A 22838-nucleotide genomic window follows, 5' to 3' on the forward strand; every position below is an offset into this window, starting at 1 on the left:
TTCAATTCCTAATCTTGAAGATTCTATCACGGATTGGGCTGTTTTCTGCTTGTTTGAGATAGAACATTAGTAGTATCCTGCTGGTTAATATTCTGCATTTGAGTAAGTTTGGATAAATGTGTGTTGTAGTGGTTAATGTTGTTTGGAGTGTGTAACCAGAGGTCTTTACCCTTGCCATATGTATGCCCTGTGTGTGTCAGGCATGTGCACCAATTACCCAGCTTGCACAGAAGCGTGCATTGCCACTCGTGTTTGGCCATTTAAATGCCATGTATGACTTTGGCTTGCCCATGAACACCAAGTACTGCTGCACAGAAACCTTTTGGCTTACAAACAATAGGTTTTAAAAAATAGCCAACCTGTGCTGGTATTCTCCAGTAGCTGCATTGCTGTTCGTATTTGTAAGAGGGAAGAATCAATCTGTTTCAAATAACATTGGCAATCAATTGACATATCAACAGTACAAAGAATATTGCATACACGCGTAACAATAAAGCAGGTAAGTCTCATGAAAGGATAAAATGCAGGTTTGTACAGCCTGGGGCACTTTGAAGTCGTTTGCAAACAGGGCGATATTTTTTCACCATTAGATACTCATGATCACATGTTCGCTTCATGTACATTGTTTCTCTGTAATTAATGTAATCATTTCATTATTAAAAACATACATATTAGTTTAGTATGTCAATGTGAGAATTGGAGCCATCATGAAAGGGTGAACTGAAATCTACCTAACGAGGCACACTAGAGTCCAATGCTGGTTCAATCGCTTGATTATCCCTTCTGGCAGCTATTACCCAATTAAAAGTGCCACTGTAGAAAGTAAAACACCAAATAAAATAAATGGCAGTGTCTGGGGTGGAGAAGGACCCAATTAAAAACTTATGAGCTGAGGCATTTGAGATGAAAGGTAAAAAAAAAATAGTCTTGAACATTTAAAAGAGCCAGACGACAAGCTGATGAAAGAAAGGGAAGCAACGAGTGCCTACACCCTTTGCAAGGCATTGTACCATGGCCCAGCAATGGAAACATTAACAGCCTTTCATGGAGGATGCTGCACTCTCCATGTGCTTCCAGGGTGCCTGGAATGTTGGAACACCTTTATTTTAACAGGATCACATGCTTTGCATTCCTGTTATCGCCGCAGGACACCAGAGGTCTGTCTGGATTGGTGGTTACGAACGTGGACTACAGTCTGGCGTTGGAGTTCAAGGAACATCTCCCTACTGAACCCCGGGGATCCCGGGGAGACCACTTCCTCCCATTATAACTTATTTAAACGAGCAGTCCTGCCCACAGCTGCCTTCTTGTCAATCTAACCTTTGCCTCCATCTTTGTTGTGGTATCCACGTTCCTTCTCTACAGTTAACAAATGCTACGCAATTTCCTTATTCCAATATTGATCGTTAAACAACCCCACCTTTTTTTTGTTCTTTTGGTGTTGGATAATTTACCCAGTAGAGTAGGGCACAATTCTGCAACACCTCATGCCTTAGAAGGAACAGAGGAGTGATGAAATCACAAGAAGAGTCAAATTGTTAGGACAACAAGGCGATAATCTACAGCCTAAATCCACTGTCCCAACATTTTAATATTTTAATTATTTTGTATTAGGCAGAAATGTGACCTGCTCCACTCTTTCATCCGCAGATAATGGAGAGCGGAGGGAGTGCTCAAAGAGACCACTGTCACACAGTCCTTCCATGCACATCAGCCACTGAGGTACAAGGGCACTTCCTTGCAATGTCTGCTGTACATGAATGCCAGATGTACATGTCAATATGAAAAGACTGTAGGACTACAGTCCTGTGGGATATGTGGCTATAACAGTAATGCAAACTCATTAGTGCTCTGAGACAGCTACCTGTGGCTTGAACGCTTTAAAAACTCTAAACAGTAGAGACTAGAAAGTAATACAGACGGGCTTGTATCCATACACAGTCAAAATCAACTGACCGATCTAAATAAAGTACAGCAAAGCCAACAGGTCTGGCTTTAACATGCCAACTCATGAAAACTAAGACATTCACAAATGCTGTGTTTGGCGCGCGAATGCTGTTTATAACAAAAAAGCCTGCCATGATAGCTTTGCCAAAGCTGGAAAAATTTGGAGCGCATAGGAAGGATAAAAAATGTGTGACCAACAATGTGATTGGGTGTATTTATCAAATGTAATATAGTCCCTCAATCATTCAAATGGAACCACCTTTTGGAAGGATGAATGATACAAACACCCAACGGCATGAGGTGGCAAAGTGATAGATTTCTCTGGGGAGGAGCCAAAGCCCGCTGTAGGTGTGTTTTAAAGAATTAGTAACCATATTTATGCAGGCAAGGAAGACCTGAACAAAGAACACCATGTCTATTGGACAAGGTATTCTCATTTCAAGAATTGAACTTAGACTTCTCCTGATGTCCAAGATATGCTTTGGAAAAGCTCAGCTTATCCCTTTGTAAAACCACTACAAGGACTTTGTACTGACAGAAGAGCTCATGTTGACAAATACTATCTAAGAAGGCCACCTAAAAAGAGCTCCAGCTAATCCACCACTAATCCACCTTTAAGTTCCGGAGTAAAGTGCTACTCGCCGAAAAGCGCTTTGGCGCTTTGTATGGGTTAGTAAGTGCTATATAAAAAGATTACACTACAATACTACAAGGAGTGGTGAAAGAGACACATGGCCACAGCAAGGCAACATTCCCCGTCTTCTATTCCAAAATTGGTTAACAATTAATCTAGGTGGGGAAAGAAAGGTCCAACAGATTTCATCTGAAAGAATAAAGTTCCATGGAAATAAACAGGAGTTTTTATAAGCAATCCATGAGACCATCAAGGAATATGCGAAGTGTGACACAGACACAACCATGTCTGTGCTTTTTGCAACAACAAAGATTGCCAACCCCTGTATAACAATTAGGAAATTACATCAGTACAGCCTATGTGATACGCTTAGTAAATCCTACTTGGCCTAACTTCTAATTGAATTAAATTGGAGAAAAAGCAGCAATGTAGAAAGAAGATTTATTGATGAGGTACGGTGGCTGATATGAAAAATGAGCACATAAAGAAATGTATACCCCCTTAAGACACTTTTTTGGTATCTTTCTAGACCCCTCTATATGCGATACCTGAACATGACCAATTTACAGGTACTAGCTGGCAACCTAAATGTGGGTCTACATACAGCATTATGACAGACTAGGCAAAGCAGACTATTTGTAAAAGTGAGAATAAATAATGCAGTAACAAAAAATATATATATATATTGTTGCTGATCATACCACTACATCAAAATAGATTCAGAATTTAATGAGTTTGCTCACTGTGGCACACGCTACATGTTAGAAATAATAATGTTATAGTACAGAGACAATTTGCTTTCGTTTGCTCATCAGAGGACCATAAGGAGACTGCACTTGGATTTCCCAAGCAGAGAACTGAAAAACTCGGTTTTATCAACGAAACGTGTCCGCTTTAATTTCAGTAGAAAATATACATTGCACAATGTAATGCTGGAAAACATGCTTACCGACATCTCGCTCCCTGTTCAGACGAAGCCCCCACCAATTGGAAGGATAGCTCAGCGAGTTATCCAGTCAACTGCAGGTCACAATTTCAAATGCCAGCAAGGTCAGCTCGGCCTCCCATCCATCTGAGATGAGTATATTGAGCACTGTTGCACTGGCTACTAATAATTACACCTATTAATTACAGTGCTGGGAAACGGGAGTAGTATGCTATAAAACGCCATTAAACACAAACAATGGCAACACCAACATGTCACACTTTTTTTTATTTTTTAATGCAAGCATATTCAACAAAACCTAAAAAGATGGAAAAGGGGAGGCAGCACTTTTTTTTACAGCTTTTCTGGCATATTTTGTGGCACACTTTGCAATAAAAAACAGCTACCAAAAGAAAAACATATTGGCTTTGCCAATACTTGTTTCTGTATGATTCTTCACGCTGTGGTAACACTGACAAGACAATTAAAGAAGTCTCTAGCCCATACCAAAAATGTAATTACTGAGAGTAGTCGTTAACAACCAGCATAGAAATATTAATTGCTAATTACTGAATCAAGCACCCAACACATTCTTTTCGATGAGTCAAATTAAACAATACTTGGAGGAAGAAGGGCATTCTCTTCTATTCTTTGACAATCTGTGGGAAGTTTAACAGGAGCATTTTTTTTACAATTTGTATTGGTCCATTGTACAAGGAAGGCGAAAACCAGTGACACTGCATTTAACCTTTTTCTATTACTTAAAGAGCCTTATTCCACATAATTGGCCTTTGATGCCCATAGAAGCAATGCAAGGGCCTAATTATGAAGCGATGGGCTTCTGCCCGACAGCATCGTCACAACTCGTTTGCCATCTAATAGACAAGAGGCAGTTTCAGGAATTTCCTGTAATAGGCCTTAACAGTCAGGAAGAACCACCCCCACCTTTTTGTTACAAACATCTCTTCTGCAGTGTAATACACATTCAATTATTTCAACACCTTGTGCAAGGAATTACGAAGAAGTCTTATTGAAAGGCTGCAGAAATGATAAAACGCAGCACAACGGCCTTCCTGGTCACGTGGAACCGTTTTTTGCTTTGGTGAAAAATCCAGTTTAGACTTTGTGGGAATCAATTGCAAAATATGGTAAACAAGCACTGAACGCTGAAAACTAATATGCAGACAATTGCGTGCATGCAGAACACCGGGGGCATGCTCACTAGACACGGACTTACAATTTACTTACCTTTGGTAAAGCACGGTCTGGTGGATACTCTCTCTAACCAGATATTCCACACCTTCAGAATATTCCCCAAACGCCAGATTGGATTCAGACATTGTTGCAGAAGTGCTCATGGGCACCGCTTGGTGGCACCATACGAGTCTGCATTGGTCGTATTCCACACCCCATAAGTGACTGAGCATTAGTACATATATGCACACTTCGAGGTCAGTATCTCGCTTGGCTCTTTCCTCACCCTCAGACACAGAGCACCAACAACTGGAGGTACGAGTGTGCAGATTTGTTATCCGAGACCTTTTAAGATAATTCAAAAGAGGCCACTCCACAGAACTGGGAGGTGCCAGGGCGGTAAGAATCTGTGGGTAGATAGAGTGTCCTCCAGATTGTTACCGAAAGTAAATTGTTCTTCTGATGGATATTTCTAACTTTAGATTCCTCACCTTTTGAATAGATACCAAAACTGTACCTCTCAAAGGTAGATTGACTGTGGAGTGGAATCAGACCATAAAGTCCTACAGAACACAATAGGCAAAATGCCCTTCTCGTCAGACCTGACTGTCAAGGCTTCGACCTGATGCAGCGTTAACGATGGGCTGGGAAACTTAGAGTACACCAGGATCAACTGTGGAATCAGCTCCTCAGTCTGGGATTGGGAACACGACAGTGTGGCACCTTGGTGTCCTCTCAACTTCTCTTTGGATAGACAGTGGTGGGAAGGTGTCTAGTCTTGCTTTGCCTTCTTGTGCTTCTACTTCCACTTATCAGACTATTTTGACGGCATAGAGGGTCCATTGTGAGACCAACTGCAAGAGAATGAAAGGGTCCACAAAATCGACTTAGAGTGGGAGCGGAAGTTGTGTGGTTTCTTTTCTTGTAATGTTTGTTGACATACAGCTTTGCTTTAATGTTTCAGATTGTCTTGAGGTGCAGGATGATAGATTCTTTACATGGCTTGGAGTCGTGCTCCGAGCCCAAACACCAGGGACACACCAAGTGCAGGTCTGACACAAACATCTGTTTACGACAGTCCCGCATGGTTCGAACCCTGTACTTTTAGGTGTGGACCAAGTTCCCTTACACACTGGAGTTTATTTTGGAAACGCTTCTCAACCAATGAAAAAGCAAGGTGGGGAGCTCCGGATCCATGTTCAAAGGCAAAGAAAGAACAGAATAGACACTTACGCAGGGAGGGCACTTATATGTGTCTCCACTCTGGCACTTCGGGGAGAGAATAAGGCTCACGTAGAGCAGCCCAGTGCCACCTCTCAGCGTGCTGGAGCACGGATGTGAAAAGTTCCAGATCCAGTCTGGCACCTGGGGAACATTATACAGGTGGGGAATCTGCAGTCAAAAGTATCCATCAGAATAGTGTTTGGCTACTAATGTTTACAAACAATAAGAGGAAACCGAAAGAAAAATATGAAAGTGTCACTGTGGAAAAGAAGATGCTATATGAGAGGATAAGCCTACTCATTTATGAATCCCCCACCACACCCTGTTGGACATTTATGGATGAGAAAGAAAGAATAGGGACTTTTCCTACAACTTACCGAAGACTGGCTACGACGAGGCTGGGGGAGCTACACACAACTCCACCCCCATTATATCCAGGGGCAGAGAGAGGTTAGTTTACTCCCTAGTTTAGCCTAGGCACCAATGGGTGCACAGCATGCCTTTTCAACTTTGTAGGTGGAACAGAGGAAGTACAGCTGCCCCGTGAGTGTCCTGCACACCAAGCAATGCTGAGGGAAACGGAGGAATGGGTGAACTGGCACGTGCTGAGGTGCGCCGTTTCTTTTTCGGGGCCGGGTGCAAGGACGAGACCACTGAGTAACAGCTCTCCAGTCCTTTTTTGTTGTTGTGTTTTTTGGGCCCCCCTCAATCTTGGGCAACATGAAAGGGGCAGACCATACCACCACCGTTCAGCAAACCCTCCTCCTCAGGGAATATATATGAAACGACTTCCACATGGAAGTATTTTTATAGTCCTTCCGATGTGTACAAACAGGACAGAACTAGACAGGCAGGGCATACAGAAACTGCTGGTTGTTGAAGGTCTCTCAGAAGAGTGGCATAAAGAGGAACAGCAGGGTGATGCAGAACTGAAAAGGGGGAGAAGGAAGGAAGGAAGGAAGGAAGGAAGGAAGGAAGGGTTTATCTGAACCAACTCTTATATCTTGCACACCTGCCCAAGGCAAAGCCGTTCAGGGAACCCCTATAGTGTTTTTTTGTGCTGGGCTGGGTAGTAGGCCAGGCTCTGTAATCTGAGGGTTCGCAGCCCACCAACAGATGCATGTCACATATGATAACAAGCATTTGCAGTGCAATAGGTCTCGCAATTGCGATATTCTGAGCTATTGCCATTGTAAATGACAATGCCTTTTATTAATGGGTTTAAAAACATTCAATAATAGAAGGCATTGTCATTTACAATACCAATAGGTCAGTTTCTAAAATGCTAGACCTATTGCATTGCAAATGTTTGTTTTCCCAAAGATGCCTCTGACTACCCCAAGAAATGCTAACAATTAAAATGCCACATATAATTCAAAACTCTTCTTGGCAGCACACCCTTGACTCATAATGCCTTGAATCTTCAACCTCCAATAAAGCTCTTCATTTCCAAGCATTTCGTGCAGTAGGAAAAGATCATGTTTGAAAAACTAATGCTTAATTCTATAGGTAGAATGAAGAAACTATAACTTATGGCAATATCAGACAGAGTTTATGGCACAGTACACAAATGCTATCTAACATTTCAAGTCAGAACCATCAAGAGCATCGGATGACGTGCAAATGTGGGTACTACATCACATCGAACATACTTACTGCTATACCCTCTGCACAGCTTGTCAGGACACAATGAAACCCTCCTGAACTGATAACTGAGCACTCAAGTATCATGCACAAGTGCACCAATGAAGCCTGTGTAGGCGTTGTCGCCGACGCAGGATACTGAACTGCACCAGTGGCTGCAAATATATCAATTAGACCTCTAGAAAGACACTCAGTCGCCAGGCCATCCACGTGAAGCAGACAGCGGTATAAATGTCATGTTAGAATTTTCATCTTCTTCGGAAACCTGGCAAGACGCGCCACGCGCGCAGAGGATTAAGTGGGAGAAAAGTGAGCACAAACTTTGGTGGACAGCAGGGGCCTTTTAACATTTATGACACTGGATGTAACAAGGCGGAAGAGACGCAGTGCACTCTTCATCTTCTCCAGAAACCGGGCAAGACGTGCCGCGCATGATGAGGAATAAGAGGGAGAAAAGCAAGCACGAGCGTGGGTGGACAGCAGGGCCCTGTTAACATTTATGTCACTGGATGTAAAAAGGTGGAAGAGACGCCGTGCACAAGAGACGCCGTGTGCAAGCACAATCTCCAGTCCGGGCAGGCGAGGAAAACAGGAGACAGGGAACTAACAAACATGCCTACCTTGCAATGAAAAGCAAGCATTTGTGATGCGCACCAATCAAAGGCATGGGTGGAGCTTCCACCCCAGTTCCAAAGCAAACCTGACGATAATAGATCTCGCAAGCGAGCAGCGCATACGCTGCGATGCTAGGTGAGACCTAAAAAGAAAATCAATGGGAATAAAATGCTAAAGAAAAATTTTGGTTAGATTTGGTTATAGCACCTTAACATTTGTTTAACAAAACCTTAGATACTCACTTAAAAACCACAGTTAAAGTGGAGTTATGATTACAAATATAAAACCAAACATCATTGAAAGTTTCGATTTACAATTACCCCAATCAAAAACTTGCACAACAGCCATGCAAGCCATCGGAAAACACCAATAGCGCTGGAGTGGGATGCAATGCTAGAGGCCATAAAAACAATGGATAATGACAAGGAACCTGTATGAGTTGTGCTGAATGAGTGAAGCGATACCCACACCTTGTAAACGGTGCATAAATAGAGATCTGATATGCAAATCCATGACCATGTTATGAGCCTATGCAACTTGACCCAAGATACACATGTGGAAGGAGTACGCTTGAGACCTCGGGGATTCGTGAGGGGGGGGAGGGGGGGAGGGAGGGGGGGAGGGGGGGGGGGGTTGGGGACAAGTTTGTTATAATAATGTATTAACATGGGATGAACAGATGTGATGGAGCTATTGTCGAGGAGACTATGGACTCTTATAGTATCAGGATGCAGAATTGATATTGCCATTGCAGAAAGTATATGCAATAGACATGTGTATGCTCATTGTGGAAAGATCGGCTGTACAATGAGGTGTCACGAGACTGTATGATATATACAAATTGAAAATCAATAACAATAAGTTAAAAAAAACAGCCATGCGAGCCATAACTCACATACCAAATGAATTTTTTATGACCTCATACTATTTATAATAGTAAGAATCAAACACTAGTACGCACAATGTAATTAAATAGCATATACTTAAACCCCAAAAAATACTACATTCATAGTCAGCTTTTTCATAGTTTTAAGAGTATTATATGTAAACTCATCTTTAAGATTTACAACATTTATAATTGCATTTTTCATATTAAGAGTGTTGTTATGAGCATTGCATCTGGTGTGTGTTATGATTTATAGGGCTGTTGGGTGAGCTATAGATAGTGTCCTAACGGTAACTGGCAAACGTAGTTTGTTTTTTAGATTTAATTTGTAACCATAACTACCCTTAAACTGTGTATTTTTAAGTTGAAAATATATTTATATAGAACATATACCTCAAATCCTCCTATCAAACAATAAGTAACAAGGCTCAGCATTTTACTTTGAAGAGTCTGTGATCAACAATGATTTACTACAATTGCTTATGTTTTCGGATTCCTAGTTATATTAGAACCTGGTGTTTGCCTACTTATTGTTCCATAGATAATTCTAGCAGGTTACCCTTTGGTCTGAGTTAGGTATCCAATTTGTGTTTACCCTATGGTATCCACTGTCAACTCACACAATAACATCTAACCAAGAAGTGTTGCACAAGGTATAGCGGTTGAAATAAAGGCAAGAAGCAGAAATATAGATCAATAAACATGTTGCTAGAGTGAAATGAGTGCAATTCTTAGGGTGAAAAAACAGGTAAGAACAGTACATGTGGTACTCTATATAAATGATCCATTTTAGGTAGTGATGATTAGTGTACTTTATAATGATACTTATCCTACATCACAAGGCAGGTAAAGTGGAGTGCGCAGTTTTGAAAGTCTAGAGAAGCTGATAACAATTTGCCTATTTGCTTTCGTTCTTGAACACCAAGAAGTAGAGTAGGATATTCAGAAGAAATTATCAAATATTGAGGAGTGTGCGTTAGGTCTTTGACAAAAGCTTTTAACCACTAACAGTATCTCAACGTAGTCTTTGTTCATGGTGGTACAATGAAGGCTTACCCCCAGAAACAGGAGCATCCATAAACACAGCTCCCGCTTTCTCCGATGCTCTTGCCAGTTCTTTAGAAATTGCAGGATCAATTGTGCTAGAGTCTATCAACAGCGAACCTTTTTTCACTTTTCTAAAAAAAAGAAAAATGTATATGATTTATTTTTGGGCCACCCATATAACACTGTGGTTACTCTATTACCACACAAACCCATCTAAATAATACATGCATGTTTTTAAATGTCTCCCTTGCTAGTTTTTTACCTTTATACCCCATATTTAGAGCGTAAATGTGTCTCCTGTAGTGTCTAGTTGTATGTTCTAGTTATATTGTTTCCCTTAAGAAAAGTTCTTGAAAACCCAAAGTCGATTGCTTTTTTTTTTTTACACTGTCAATATAACATTTAAAAATGAACACGAACACATCCCCATCATCATCCGACTAAAGAGACATTTTAGCTTTCAATGTGCTGCTCACCTGGGGGCACCATTCTAAAGTTAATCTTTACCTCTTGAGGTCCCTAGACCGTCGACTTCACCAACCGACCTACCCTCTGGGAACATTAATTACATGCGATTTGGCAGCAGCTAAACAAGTTGTCATCTTACATTAGAAGAGCGCTCCACCAATCATGGTCAAGTACTAGTTGGCAAAAAGATGGTACCGAATGACAATGGAAAGGATCACCTGAACACTTGGACTTAACCCACAATCTTTCCCTGCAGGGTGGTATCCCTGGATTACACATTGTTTAAAGAGAAGTACAGAAATGTCTTCGCTCTGTACATCCTGCTTACCCCCCAAGAGACTTCATGTAATTTATTTGAAGGAATTAAGTGCCTTCTCATGAAAAGTAACTACCAAAAACACATTTTCTGCACATTGTGTAGACTGGCACAACCGAAAAAGCTTGCCATATTATGCTGTTGGTGAACTATAAATACTGGGTGCCAATTATGTCAACTCCAATTATACATGGAAATAACACATAACTAATATGAATGACTAACTGATCAATGAATTAGCTAGTTGTGGTTTTAGCACTGTTAAACAATGAATCCTTAACTGAAAGTCTCTGCCAGACATGGAGTAGTAAACAAATTACTTTTTTTTTAAATGCTAAAGTCGGTAATTGTGCTGATCCGAGGACAGCCATTACCCTAATACAGCAACATCACACATTTTCTACCTTAGTATTACACATTTTAATTTCCTTTGGGTGACCTCACCACAAATATGTTTTTTACAAGTTACATTCTCAAATAAGAATAGTTCTTCTGTGACAAAATGAAAAACACAAATTATATAATTTCATTAAACTCCCATCTAACCGACAAAATTTGAATTAACATTGGTCATAGAGCAGGTATATGTATAAGAACGATTCTTTAGTGCGTTATATATATATATATGACCTGTGACAGGCTACGGCCAAAACGTGTGCCAGCTGTTAATAAATGGGTCTTTCCATATTTCAGGAGCGTCTGTGCTCATCTTTTTTTGGTGAAGATATATATATATATATATATATATATATATATATATATATATATATATATATATATATATATATACATACATACAACTTAGAGAAAGGTTCTGACCGAAACGCGTCAGTTTGCTGTGTTAAAATAAATTTGTGAAAACGTACCTCCGAGAGTGCTTCCTTTTCTTCCTGCGGGAGATAATCACTATTGGGAGGTGGAGCAGAATTGGATTTGCGAGTGCACCCTCGCAACGGAGGCACCCGCCTGGGAGTGCGGCGCTCTGGTGCTTCTTGAGCTGCAATATATATATATATATATATATATATATATATATATATATATATATATATATATATATATATATATATATATATTAGGATTAGCTACCATAGGAAATCCGCAACATTCTATTGGGAATAACTTTGGCGCCGGTTGAGGAATTTGCGTGTAATTTTCCAAAATTTTGCCCAGCTCCGCTCCTTCTCTGAAAGTTTCGGGGGGATTCGTGAAGTGGGGGCTGAGAAAAAAGGGGGGCCCCAAAACGTGTTTTCCCCATGTTAATTTATTTAGGACGGTCTGACAAGTCTACAGCCGTAACCGCTGAACGGAATAACGCCAAACTTTGCAAAATTGTAGGGACTGGTACGCAGATGTGCCTTTGCTAGGTTAGGTGAAAATTGCTCCAGTGGTTTTTATGAAAATTAACTTCAAAAACACATATATCTGGGCGGAGCCTAACCACACATCTGATCTGATTGGCTGTCAGCACTTCATCCAAGAAGTGTTGGCAGCCATCTTGGGACCAATATACATGATAGCACCTCATTAAAAAGCATTGTAGTTAATAGAGGGTTTTAGGACTTTAGTTACATTATAAATCATTTGTTGATGGCACCATACTCATTTTAGGAATTGTGGTGTGTTCTAAGGTGATTTTACCATGTCAAAAAGCCTTCTGCTGTGATATCATGAATCATGTTTGAAAGAAAACTATTATCTCATGCTTTTCCCACAGTGGTTTGGAAGGGGATCTATAAGCTAAACTCAAAGCATATTTTCTGTAAATTCACATTATCTTTTTCAGTCAGGTGAGAATGGAGTCTGACATTATCAGTAAAACATGTACATCCAACAAGGACAGAGACTGTCAGTTGATTCCTTTGTGTTCTACTGCAGCCTCCTAGAGTGTTCTGAAGAACAACTAGAGTGCTAACAGTCCTACTTATTACAAAGGTATAGCACACCTGAAGCCATCTTGATTGGAATAAAGTGGTAAGTCTGAAAACATTTAATTTAAAAAGGAACAAAATGAGGGGGTATATTTTGCCATAGAAAGTATGATTAGTGCTGCAGAAAGAAAAATTAGGGCACATTTTGAGTGACTTCTCAAATCCTCTTCAATTTCATTAAAAAAAATCTGACATGCAATCTCCCAAGATGGCCACCAGAGACAAAAAAGCCTAAATGTAGCCCAAATATCACCCAGATGTAGCCCAAGTATAGCCCAATGACAGAATGTCCCAGGGTGTTCTAAAGAACAACTAGAGCGCTAACAGTCTTACTTATGACAAAAGTATGGCACACCAGAAGCCATCTTGATTGGAATGAAGTGGTAAGTCTGAAAACATTTAATTTTAAAAAAGGAACAAAATGAGAGGGTTCATTTTGCAATAGAAAGTATGATTAGTGCTTCAGAAAGAAAAACAAAGGGCACATTTTGAGTGACTTCTCAAATCCTCTTCTATTTCATTAAAAAAATTCTGACATGCAGACTGAAACATGCACTTTGAATACCAGCAGCAGACGTCCCTGGTGAGCAGTAGCTTTACTACAGTGATCTAATGAGCAACTAGAGTGCTAACATTCAGAATTTATGGCAAATGTGTAACACATCTGAATGCCTTCTTGATGAAACCAAAGTAAACAAGCATTGAAAATGCAATAGATCTCGCCCTCGTTTAAGTTAAAGCCATTCTGTTTGTAATGAGGTGGCTTTTAGCTTTGCTTTTATTAGTGTTTTTTAAACTTTCATGTAAATAACATGCATATATGTATATATATATATACACATATATATATATATATATATATATATATATATATATATATATTCACTGAAAAAACCATAGGTTATAGACCATATATAGTTAGGGATTAGCATTTACAAAACCTTAATTTACTCGCACAAAACCATAGAAATTCGCATATATAGTTAGTTGCAATAACTATATATCGCACACCCGCAATCCACTGCTGATGATGTCACATATTACATCATTCATGACATGGTCAGTGACATCACTGATGACGTCATCAGTGATGTCATCAGTGATGACATCACTGATGACATCTCATTTGACATTACTGATCACATCACTGATAATATCATTCATGTGATAATACGATGAACCTCTTCAGACTCTAATATAACCTTAGATACAATCAGTGTAAACAGACACTCGCAGATTGTCACTCATCCATGGAGTTACTCACACATCTAGTCAGTCATCAAAAGAATCAATCACTCCTCCATTTCCTCAACTATACAGTTATACACACCTTACTAATTCAAGCATATTCTAACACATATTTACTCTCTTATACAATCCCTGATACAAGTTCACAATGATTCATACAGCCACTCTCACATTCACTGGCTCTTATGCTCAGTTATTTATATATGTCAACTCTCACATGTACTGTGTTTTACATATGTACTTACTTTGACATGTAGCACTGAGTTATCCATTCACTCACCAATACACTCATGCACAGTCAACTGCCCATACAGCTGTTTCCACATGCACGTTTGAACCCATACATCTAGTGAATCAACTGCTCACACATCTATGCACAGAGTCATACACCTCCCAGCCACCCACACACATACTCAGTCTCCCATACAAATACTTGGGCAACCAATCAATAACCCATATAGTTACTCATATAGCTACTGATTAACACATGCAGCAGTTTACAGAACAACAGACATAATGATGCACAAATTAAGACAGTTTAGTCACTAACCCATGCACTCAGTGAGACACATTTAATCACTCTCTCATACAGTCAGTCATGCACCTACTAAATCCTTCATCCAGACACTTATACATCCACTCATTCTTCAATATGTAAGACATATTTTAACTTTACAGAAACATACAGTCACTGGATGTTGTCATCAGTGATGTCATCAGTGATGTCACTGACCTTGTCATGAATGATGTAATATGTGACATCATCAGCAGTGGATTGCGGGTGCGCGATATATAGTTATTGCAACTAACTATATATGCGAATTTCTATGGTTTTGTGCGAGTAAATTAAGGTTTTGTAAATGCTAATCCCTAACTATATATGGTCTATAACCTATGGTTTTTTCAGTGAATTTTCAAGGTTTTGTAAATGCTAATCCCTAACTATATATGGTCTATAACCTATGTTTTTTTCAGTGAATTTCAATGGTTTTTTAATAGCAAATATCAAAAGCTGTCAAATGTCAAGTATGTGATAGGTAAAAACATTTTCATGTTTATGCACGCTGATGTGCTTTGAACGCTGCCCCCCCCCTACCCTTCCCCCTCTTTTCTCTTAGGAGTACTCTCTCTTTGCAGATAGTGAAGGGTAGTTAACGCAGGCCTTTGCCCCCGTTGTAATCCGTCGTGCCTGCTTCTCTCTCCATTTGATTGATTGTTATCCAAGCATTTACTGTTTTAGAATTGGTTCTCTTTGGTTCATTCTCTATTTAAAAACAAGCACAGAGTCGCAATACTCTGTTTAGTCTTTGCAGATATTGAAAAATCGTTTAAAAAAAACAAAAAGGAATCGAGCAAAATCAGTAGGCCACTAATGGGATCTCTTTTTGACCTCGCTAAAATAGAAACATTAACAACAACCCCTCATGAGAAATACGAAACTAGTGAGATGAACTGAGCTCCACACCATGATGGCTGCAAGACAGCTCGGCTCCGCCACCCACCCCACCCAAAATAACGACAAACCCTATGCAAATATTATAAATATATACAACACACCAGCAAAGTAACAGGGTAAAATATTTTGTTAAATAACTATTTTCATAACTATTTTATACTTTTTGTTGCCCGATCCGGTTAGCTCAATCGATCGAGCATGAGACTCATGCACTCTGATCTCCTTGGCCTCAGTCAAGCATCAATAGTAAGATTTTCATACATGAGTGTACGTTCATGGTTTTGGTCCCTGAGTTGCTTCGATGTCACTGCCTTGCACAAATGGCATAAGTCCTGGATGTTGGGTGCCATAGTTCAAAGTTCTGAGCAGCGCTTGTAACACTGTCTGAAGCTTATTTGCATCTGCTGCAGCTTCACTATTCTCAAAGTAAGTGGGGGCCGTTTGTGGACCTGACTGCATTTGAAAACAATGTGATGCGGTGCCTCCCTAAACCGCTTGACGGAGGCCCCCGAGGGGCGGTGTGATGGCGCAGACTTTGAGGGGGCGCTTGGCTCCGACCCCCTCCCCAAGTCTTGTTGCCCTGGTGTGGCCCGAGATCGCCCCCGACATAGGCAGCCGGCTCCCGGGGTCAAGCGGAACTTTTTGCCTTTTGGTGACTCTTCCATTCTGGACCTTGTCCCACAATCCGTTCGACCTGAAGACACGTCCTGCGGTGCCCTAGTCCGACCATCACATATTCCTGCGCCAGGAAATGGCGTGGGATGTACTAGAAGGGAGAGGCGGCGCGAACGAGCCTCCCCCACCTCCCCAGGTGGAGGTTTTTCAGGTACACCCCAGCGCTTTACGCAACCAGCTGAGTTGCGCCCGCTCTTGCGGCTACAGCGCCTCGCCCACCATCCACTTGAATTGCGCCCACTCTTGCAGTGCAGCGATAGGCGGCTGCCACAGGACTCTCAAAATGGCGGCCGGCTCTTCAGATTTAGGCCTGGCCCACTAGAATGGCCCTGGGACACCTTGGAACTCGGACGCTTGACTGCTAGGGCATGGACCCCATTCCCAAAAGAGTCCCCTCAGCCTTGAAGATTCTACAAAAGTCACCGGGGCCCCCGACTCCCGCAGACTTCCGGTGGTGAGCGACTGCCATGATTGCTCGCGGAATGGCCACGACGTAGCCACGGGGTGCTCTCATGCTGACGCCAGCTTCAATCTGAAACATCCAGAAACACTGTAGACTACCAATTCGATCAGTTCCGGTGGAGCCCCAACGTGACCCGGTAGAAAAGAACTTGCCCTCCCCTTTTTTGAGTGATAGTTCTTGTTACCTGTCCCTAAAGTTGTCATTTTACAGAACTTTTTGGACTACTGAAAGGTGTTGTGTTCCGACCGCTGGTTGGTGGAGACATTTTGACTATATTCTGGACCTACGTTGTCGCGTAATGCGTCATATGACGCGTCGCGTTAGAGCACCCGGAAGTGCTCCGGTGCGCGAGGCGCAGCTTCCCGGAAGCGATCCATAGCGCGGCGCGTAAAGTAAGCATAAAAGGTCATGTGACTTGTTAATAAAACTTTTCATTGGTTAATTTTACTTTTGTTATTCTAATGATGAAAGGCTTGGTCATATGACCTAAAAATAACGCTTTTCATTGCTTTCGAACATTTTTTTTTCCCAAATGATGAAAGCCCCACCTTTTTTTTCTCACTCTGACTCGTAAAGCAAAGGACCCAGATGCATTTACAGTTTATCACTAACAATGTACCAGGCTAATGTATTTTCCCGGGAAATTTACAACTGTCCTGCAAGTAAAATATTCCTTTTTCGAGAAAAAGGGCGTTTCTTCGTCCCATGAGGGAACCTTTGAGCAAAAGAGGCTCGGCCTGCTGTCTTAGTCGCTGATAGGCATGAATATCAGATTCTTATCGATCACTTTATGTTGCAGGAGTAGAAAACACAACAGCCCTTGACCATTTATCTTTACTGCGTTCCTGCGTATTATACCTTTCAACCGTCATGTAATTGGACTGCTTTATTTCACTTGCCTTTTACTGATTCGAAAACAGTGGCTATTATTCAAAACTTTACCAATGTAAGTACTACTACCAGGTTTTGTTTTAAAAACCTTTATTGTGAAAATGTCAGTATACAAATACAGGCCTATAACCACGTGGGCCAGCCACGGAGCAAACTGGAATCGTATATGATGAGGGGACATTTACACTGTAGAAGAACGTAACGGGCGGGCCATTAGGTTGCAAGAACTAAGGTGTCTAACAGTTGCGGAATCGATGGACGTACATTTTATAATTAAAATACGACAAGCCAGTTACAATAAAATTATCTAGATATACATTTGCGGGCAAGTACCATGGGTGACGTTAATTCGAACTTTCAATAGTACAGTAATCAATAACACATCAGAACTTAATATCAATAGGGATGTCCAAATGTTCAATCAATTCTCGTCCCCGCCCGCCATGTGCTTCAAAACTGCATACGTATCTAGTGATATCAAGGTTGGGCAACCAGTACACAACAAGGAGTTACGAGTCCCATTTATATCGGCGCCATTTTGGGCGAGGCCGAGCAGGTCCAGGATATAGTCAAAATGTCTCCACCAACCATCGACTATGATGATGTTCATAAGCTCTATTGATTAGACTAACACTCCTCTCTCCACATGAAATTAATTTGCCGCAAGTTAAACATGTCATTTTCATTTGTCCAAAGTTCTTCTGAAGATTTAGAACCGTTTCCCTTGCCTCTGATGCTGTCACTGCCACTTCATTGGTGGATGGACTGGCAGGTCGGGGGTTATCCACCAAATCTCGAATTTGGGCAGCACTATAATTAATCGGGTGCCACCTCTCCATATGACGATGCATGGTATAATTACCATAACTATATTTTTTTTCGGTTCCTCTGGAGAGTACATCGTGGCAGATGAGGCAGGTAACGTACCGGGCATTTACCTTTTTTGCATGTGGAGGAAAGGAAAAAAATTCGAGCGTCCGAGTTCCAAGGTGTCCCAGGGCCATTTTAGTGGACCAGGCCCAAATCCAAAGAACAGGCCGCCATTTTGAGAGTCCTGTTGCAGCCGCCTATCGCTGTAGCAGCAAGAGCGGGCGAAACTCAGCTAGACGGCGCCCCACTGCAGATGAAGTGCCTCCACCTGGAGAGGCGGGAGAGGCTCATTTGCGCCGCCTCCCCCCCCCCCCTCAGCATTGTAGGATGGCCACACCAGTACGCAACTTGCTGGACACCACCTCGGTGCCATCCAGATCTCGGCACGTTGTGCTGCCTTCGGCCTACTGTAGCCGCAAGTGCGGGCGCAACTCAGCTGGATAGCGAGTGAAACACCAAGGGGTGCCCCACTGCAGCCGAGGAGCCTCCATCTTGGGGGCAAGGCACCGCATCACATTGCTTTCCAATGCAGTCAGATCCTCAAACAGCCCCCACTTACTGACGCCACCTCACAGGCCAACAGGGCACCCCACTGCGACTTTAGACGCAGCATTGTAGGATGGTCACACCAGTGCGGCAACTTGCTGGACAGCACCTCGGTGCCATCCGGATCTCGGCGCATTGTGCTGCCTACGGCCTATTCGCACATCGGTCCGCTACTGACGCCGCCTCACGGGCCAACGGATTTTTTTGGCTTTTTATAGCCCAAAGCCGCATAACAGGTCATGTGACTTGTTTTTAAAACTTTTCATTGGTTCATTTTACTTTTGGTTTCCTAATGATGGAAGGCTTGATCATATGACCTAAAAATAACACTTTTCATTGGATTAAAACATTTTTTTTCCCCCCAAACGATGAAAGCCCCACCTTTCTTGTTCTCACTCGGCAATCCAAAAAGGTTCTGTTAGATGACAACAGAGGGGACAGGCAACAAGAACCATCACTCAAAAAAGGGGAGGGCAAGTTCTTCCCTACCGGGTCACGTTGGGGCTCCACCGGAACTCATCGAATTGATAGTCTACAGTGTTTCTGGATGTTTCAGACTGAAGCTGGCGTCAGCATGAGAGCACCACCATCTCGTAGCTCCGTCGCGGCCATTCCGCAAGCAATCATGACAGCCGCTCCCCACCGGAAGCCTGCGGGAGTCGGGGGCCCCCAAGACTTTTGTAGAATCTTCAAGGCTGAGGGGACGCTTTCGAGAATGGGGCCCAAGCCCTAGCAGACAAGCGTCCGAGTTCCAAGGTGTCCCAGGGCCATTTTAGTGGACCAGGCCCAAATTCGAAGAGCCTGCCGCCATTTTGAGAGTCCTGTGGCAGCCGCCTATCGCTGCACCGCAAGAGTGGGCGCAACTCAGCTGAAAGGCGGATTTTGGCACAGTGTACCAAAAGCGGGCGGAATGGCAACTTTAACGGTAAAGGGGCGCCCTACTACAGCAGACGAGCCTCCACCTGGGGAGGCCCGTTCATGCCGCCCCCCCCCCCCCCCCCTCCCCGGGGCGCCCCACGCCGTTTTTCGGAGCAGCATTGTAGGATACCAAAACCAGTGCGGCAACTTACTGGACATCACCTGGATGCCATCCACATCTCAGCGCGTTCTGCTGCCTTGGGACTATTCGCACAACAGACCGCTACTGACGAGGCCTCCCCTCCCCCCCCCCCCCCCCCCCGACATCCCCCCCCGGGGCGCCCCACGCCGTTTTTCGGAGCAGCATTGTAGGATACCAAAAACCAGTGCGGCACCCAGGTGACATCACCTGGGTGCCGTCCAGAACTCAGCACGTTGTGCTGCCTTGGGACTATTCGCACAAAAGACAGCTACTGACCATTGTTGCTTCTTTTTTCAAATTTTTTTTTAAATGTGTTAACTGTTCTTATTTCCTTCAAGTTATGTTGGTATCCTGTTGTCATATAACTAGATATTTCTTCCAAATGTTAGACGAGACGTAAGTACATTCTTATTCAAATTGACTAGGTATCAATTTTACCCACACAATTCGGGCAGACTTGAGTAATTTATAGCATCCTCAAAGTCAGTCTTTCAAAAATTCCAAAGTATAGGACATGATAATCCAAATCCAAATGTTTCTCAAGAAAAGTAATTTCCAATCGTTCGGAATATCGGTGTTTGGGCAGATATGACCCAGGGACCCCCAGTATGCAAGGGGAATTAGTCCCCCCCTCTGCAAACGCGCCAGTGGCCTGCGTTGCAGAGAGGTGTAAAAAGGGGCATAGCCTCATTACACCTCTGTGCAAATGCAGCCCCCTGGCGCATACTGGAGGTTCCAGGTGGGCTAGTTGGCCCCCAGGGACCCCTAGTATGCAAAGGGAATTAGTTCTCCCTCTTCAAACATGCACAGGGGCTGCGTTGCAGAGAGGTGTAAAAAAGGGTGTGGCTTCATTACACCTCTCTGCAATGCAGCCCCCTGGCGCATACTGGAGGCTCCTGGTGGGCTAGTTGGCCCCCAGGGACCCCCAGAATGCAAGGGGAATTAGTTCCCCCTCTGGAAACGCGGCAGGGGGCTGCGTTGCAGAGAGGTGTAACAAGGGGCATAGCCTCATTACACCTCTGCAATGCAGCCCCCTGGCGCATACTGGAGGTTCCAGGTGGGCTAGTTGGCCCCCAGGGGCCCCCAGTATGCAAGGGGAATTAGTTCCCCCTCTTCAAACATGCACGGGGCTGCGTTGCAGAGAGGTGTAAAAAGGGCCGTGGCTTCATTACACCTCTCTGCAATGCAGTCCCCTGGCGCATACTGGAGATTCCTGGTGGGCTTTCAGGTCTTATATAGTTATGAATTAGCATTAAAAAAAACCTTTGAAATTCACTGAAAAAAACATAGGTTTCAGGCCTTATAAAGTTAGGAATTAGCATTTAAAAAACCTTGCAAATTCACTGAAAAAACCATAGGTTTCAGGCCTTATATAGTTAGGAATTAGCATTTAAAAAACCTTTAAAATTCAGTCAAAAAACTATACGTTTTAGGGGTGTTATAGTTAGCTGGACATTTCACTCATACAAAACCATTGAAATTGCTCCTATACTAACTATATTTCGCGCACCCGCAATCCACTGCTGATGATGTCACATATTACATCATTCATGACAAGGTCAGTGACATCACTGATGACATCTCAAATGACAGCACTGATGACATCACTGATGACATCACTGATGACATCATCCACGTGACAATCACATACACCTTTTCATACACTAGTAAAATCTTTCATCATACTCTTTGTAAAATACAGAGTATGATATTTGAATCCATTGTTACAACAATACAAGTATCTAAAAACCCACTCAGTGATTCATAGATGTATACACACATCTAATCACTTACCTGTAAATTCACTCATACATGCTGTCAATGAACAATAGAACACTATCAAAAATACTTATACACCTAAATCGACATTACACACCAGCACACATCCTATTCACATATGAAGTCATCCTACTCACTTATGCAAACAATGGATCATACTTACATATTTACTTAGCTACACACTTATACAAACACAACTTCCTCTATTCATTTAGATAGTAAGTCATACTTCGTGAATTATAAAATCATTATTACAAGTATAAAGTTATCCATACAGTCACTCACACAATCATTGAGTCTTATGTATACTTATTTATATACAACAACTGACACATACACTGCCTTTTATTTTTCTAGTTTGTTGGACATGTACCATTGAGAAATATATTTGCTCATCACCACACCCATAAAGATATTCACTCACCCAAACAACTGTTCGAACATGTAGTTTTAACTTCATATATCTAGTGAATCAACTATTCACACATCTTTGGGCAGTCACACACCCCCCACCGAACCACACACACATTCACTCTCCCATACTCAGTTAACTAATCAATAACTAATACAGACTTTCACATAGCTAGTAACCAACTGGAGTCCCTGTTTACACAACAACTGACAAAGTGATACAGATATTCAAACAGTTTAGTCACTATCCACTATATTTAGTGAGACACTATAAATTGGTCAAGTAAACAGTCAATTACACTGCTACTAAATCCTCCATCCAAATATTTATTTTAATATATCCTTCAATGCAATACATTCTTCAATGCAAATTGCTATATATATATAATGCATATTTAAATAACGAAGCAAACCACATTCACTGGATGATGTCATCAGTGATGTCTCTGACCTTGTCATGAATGATGTAATATATGACATCATCAGCAGTGGATTGCGGGTGCGCGAAATATAGTTAGTACAACTAACTATATAGGAGCAATTTCAATGGTTTTGTATGAGTGAAATGTCCAGCTAACTAGAACACCCCTAAAACGTAGTTTTTTTAA

The 22838-nt window shown here is 42.1% G+C and overlaps 1 protein-coding gene across 1 annotated transcript in view; it reads right to left on the minus strand.

Annotated features, from left to right (window-relative positions):
• HIBADH (3-hydroxyisobutyrate dehydrogenase) overlaps positions 1-22838 on the minus strand; it is a 564326-nt gene that overhangs the window by 306274 nt on the left and 235214 nt on the right. Inside the window, exon 4 of the mRNA XM_086941695.1 lies at positions 10126-10247. Coding sequence (XP_086797821.1) covers positions 10126-10247 — 122 coding nt within the window. The remainder of the gene's footprint in view (positions 1-10125; positions 10248-22838) is intronic.

Source organism: Lissotriton vulgaris, chromosome 10, assembly GCF_964263255.1.
Source record: "Lissotriton vulgaris chromosome 10, aLisVul1.2, whole genome shotgun sequence".
Lineage (NCBI taxonomy): Eukaryota > Metazoa > Chordata > Amphibia > Caudata > Salamandridae > Lissotriton > Lissotriton vulgaris.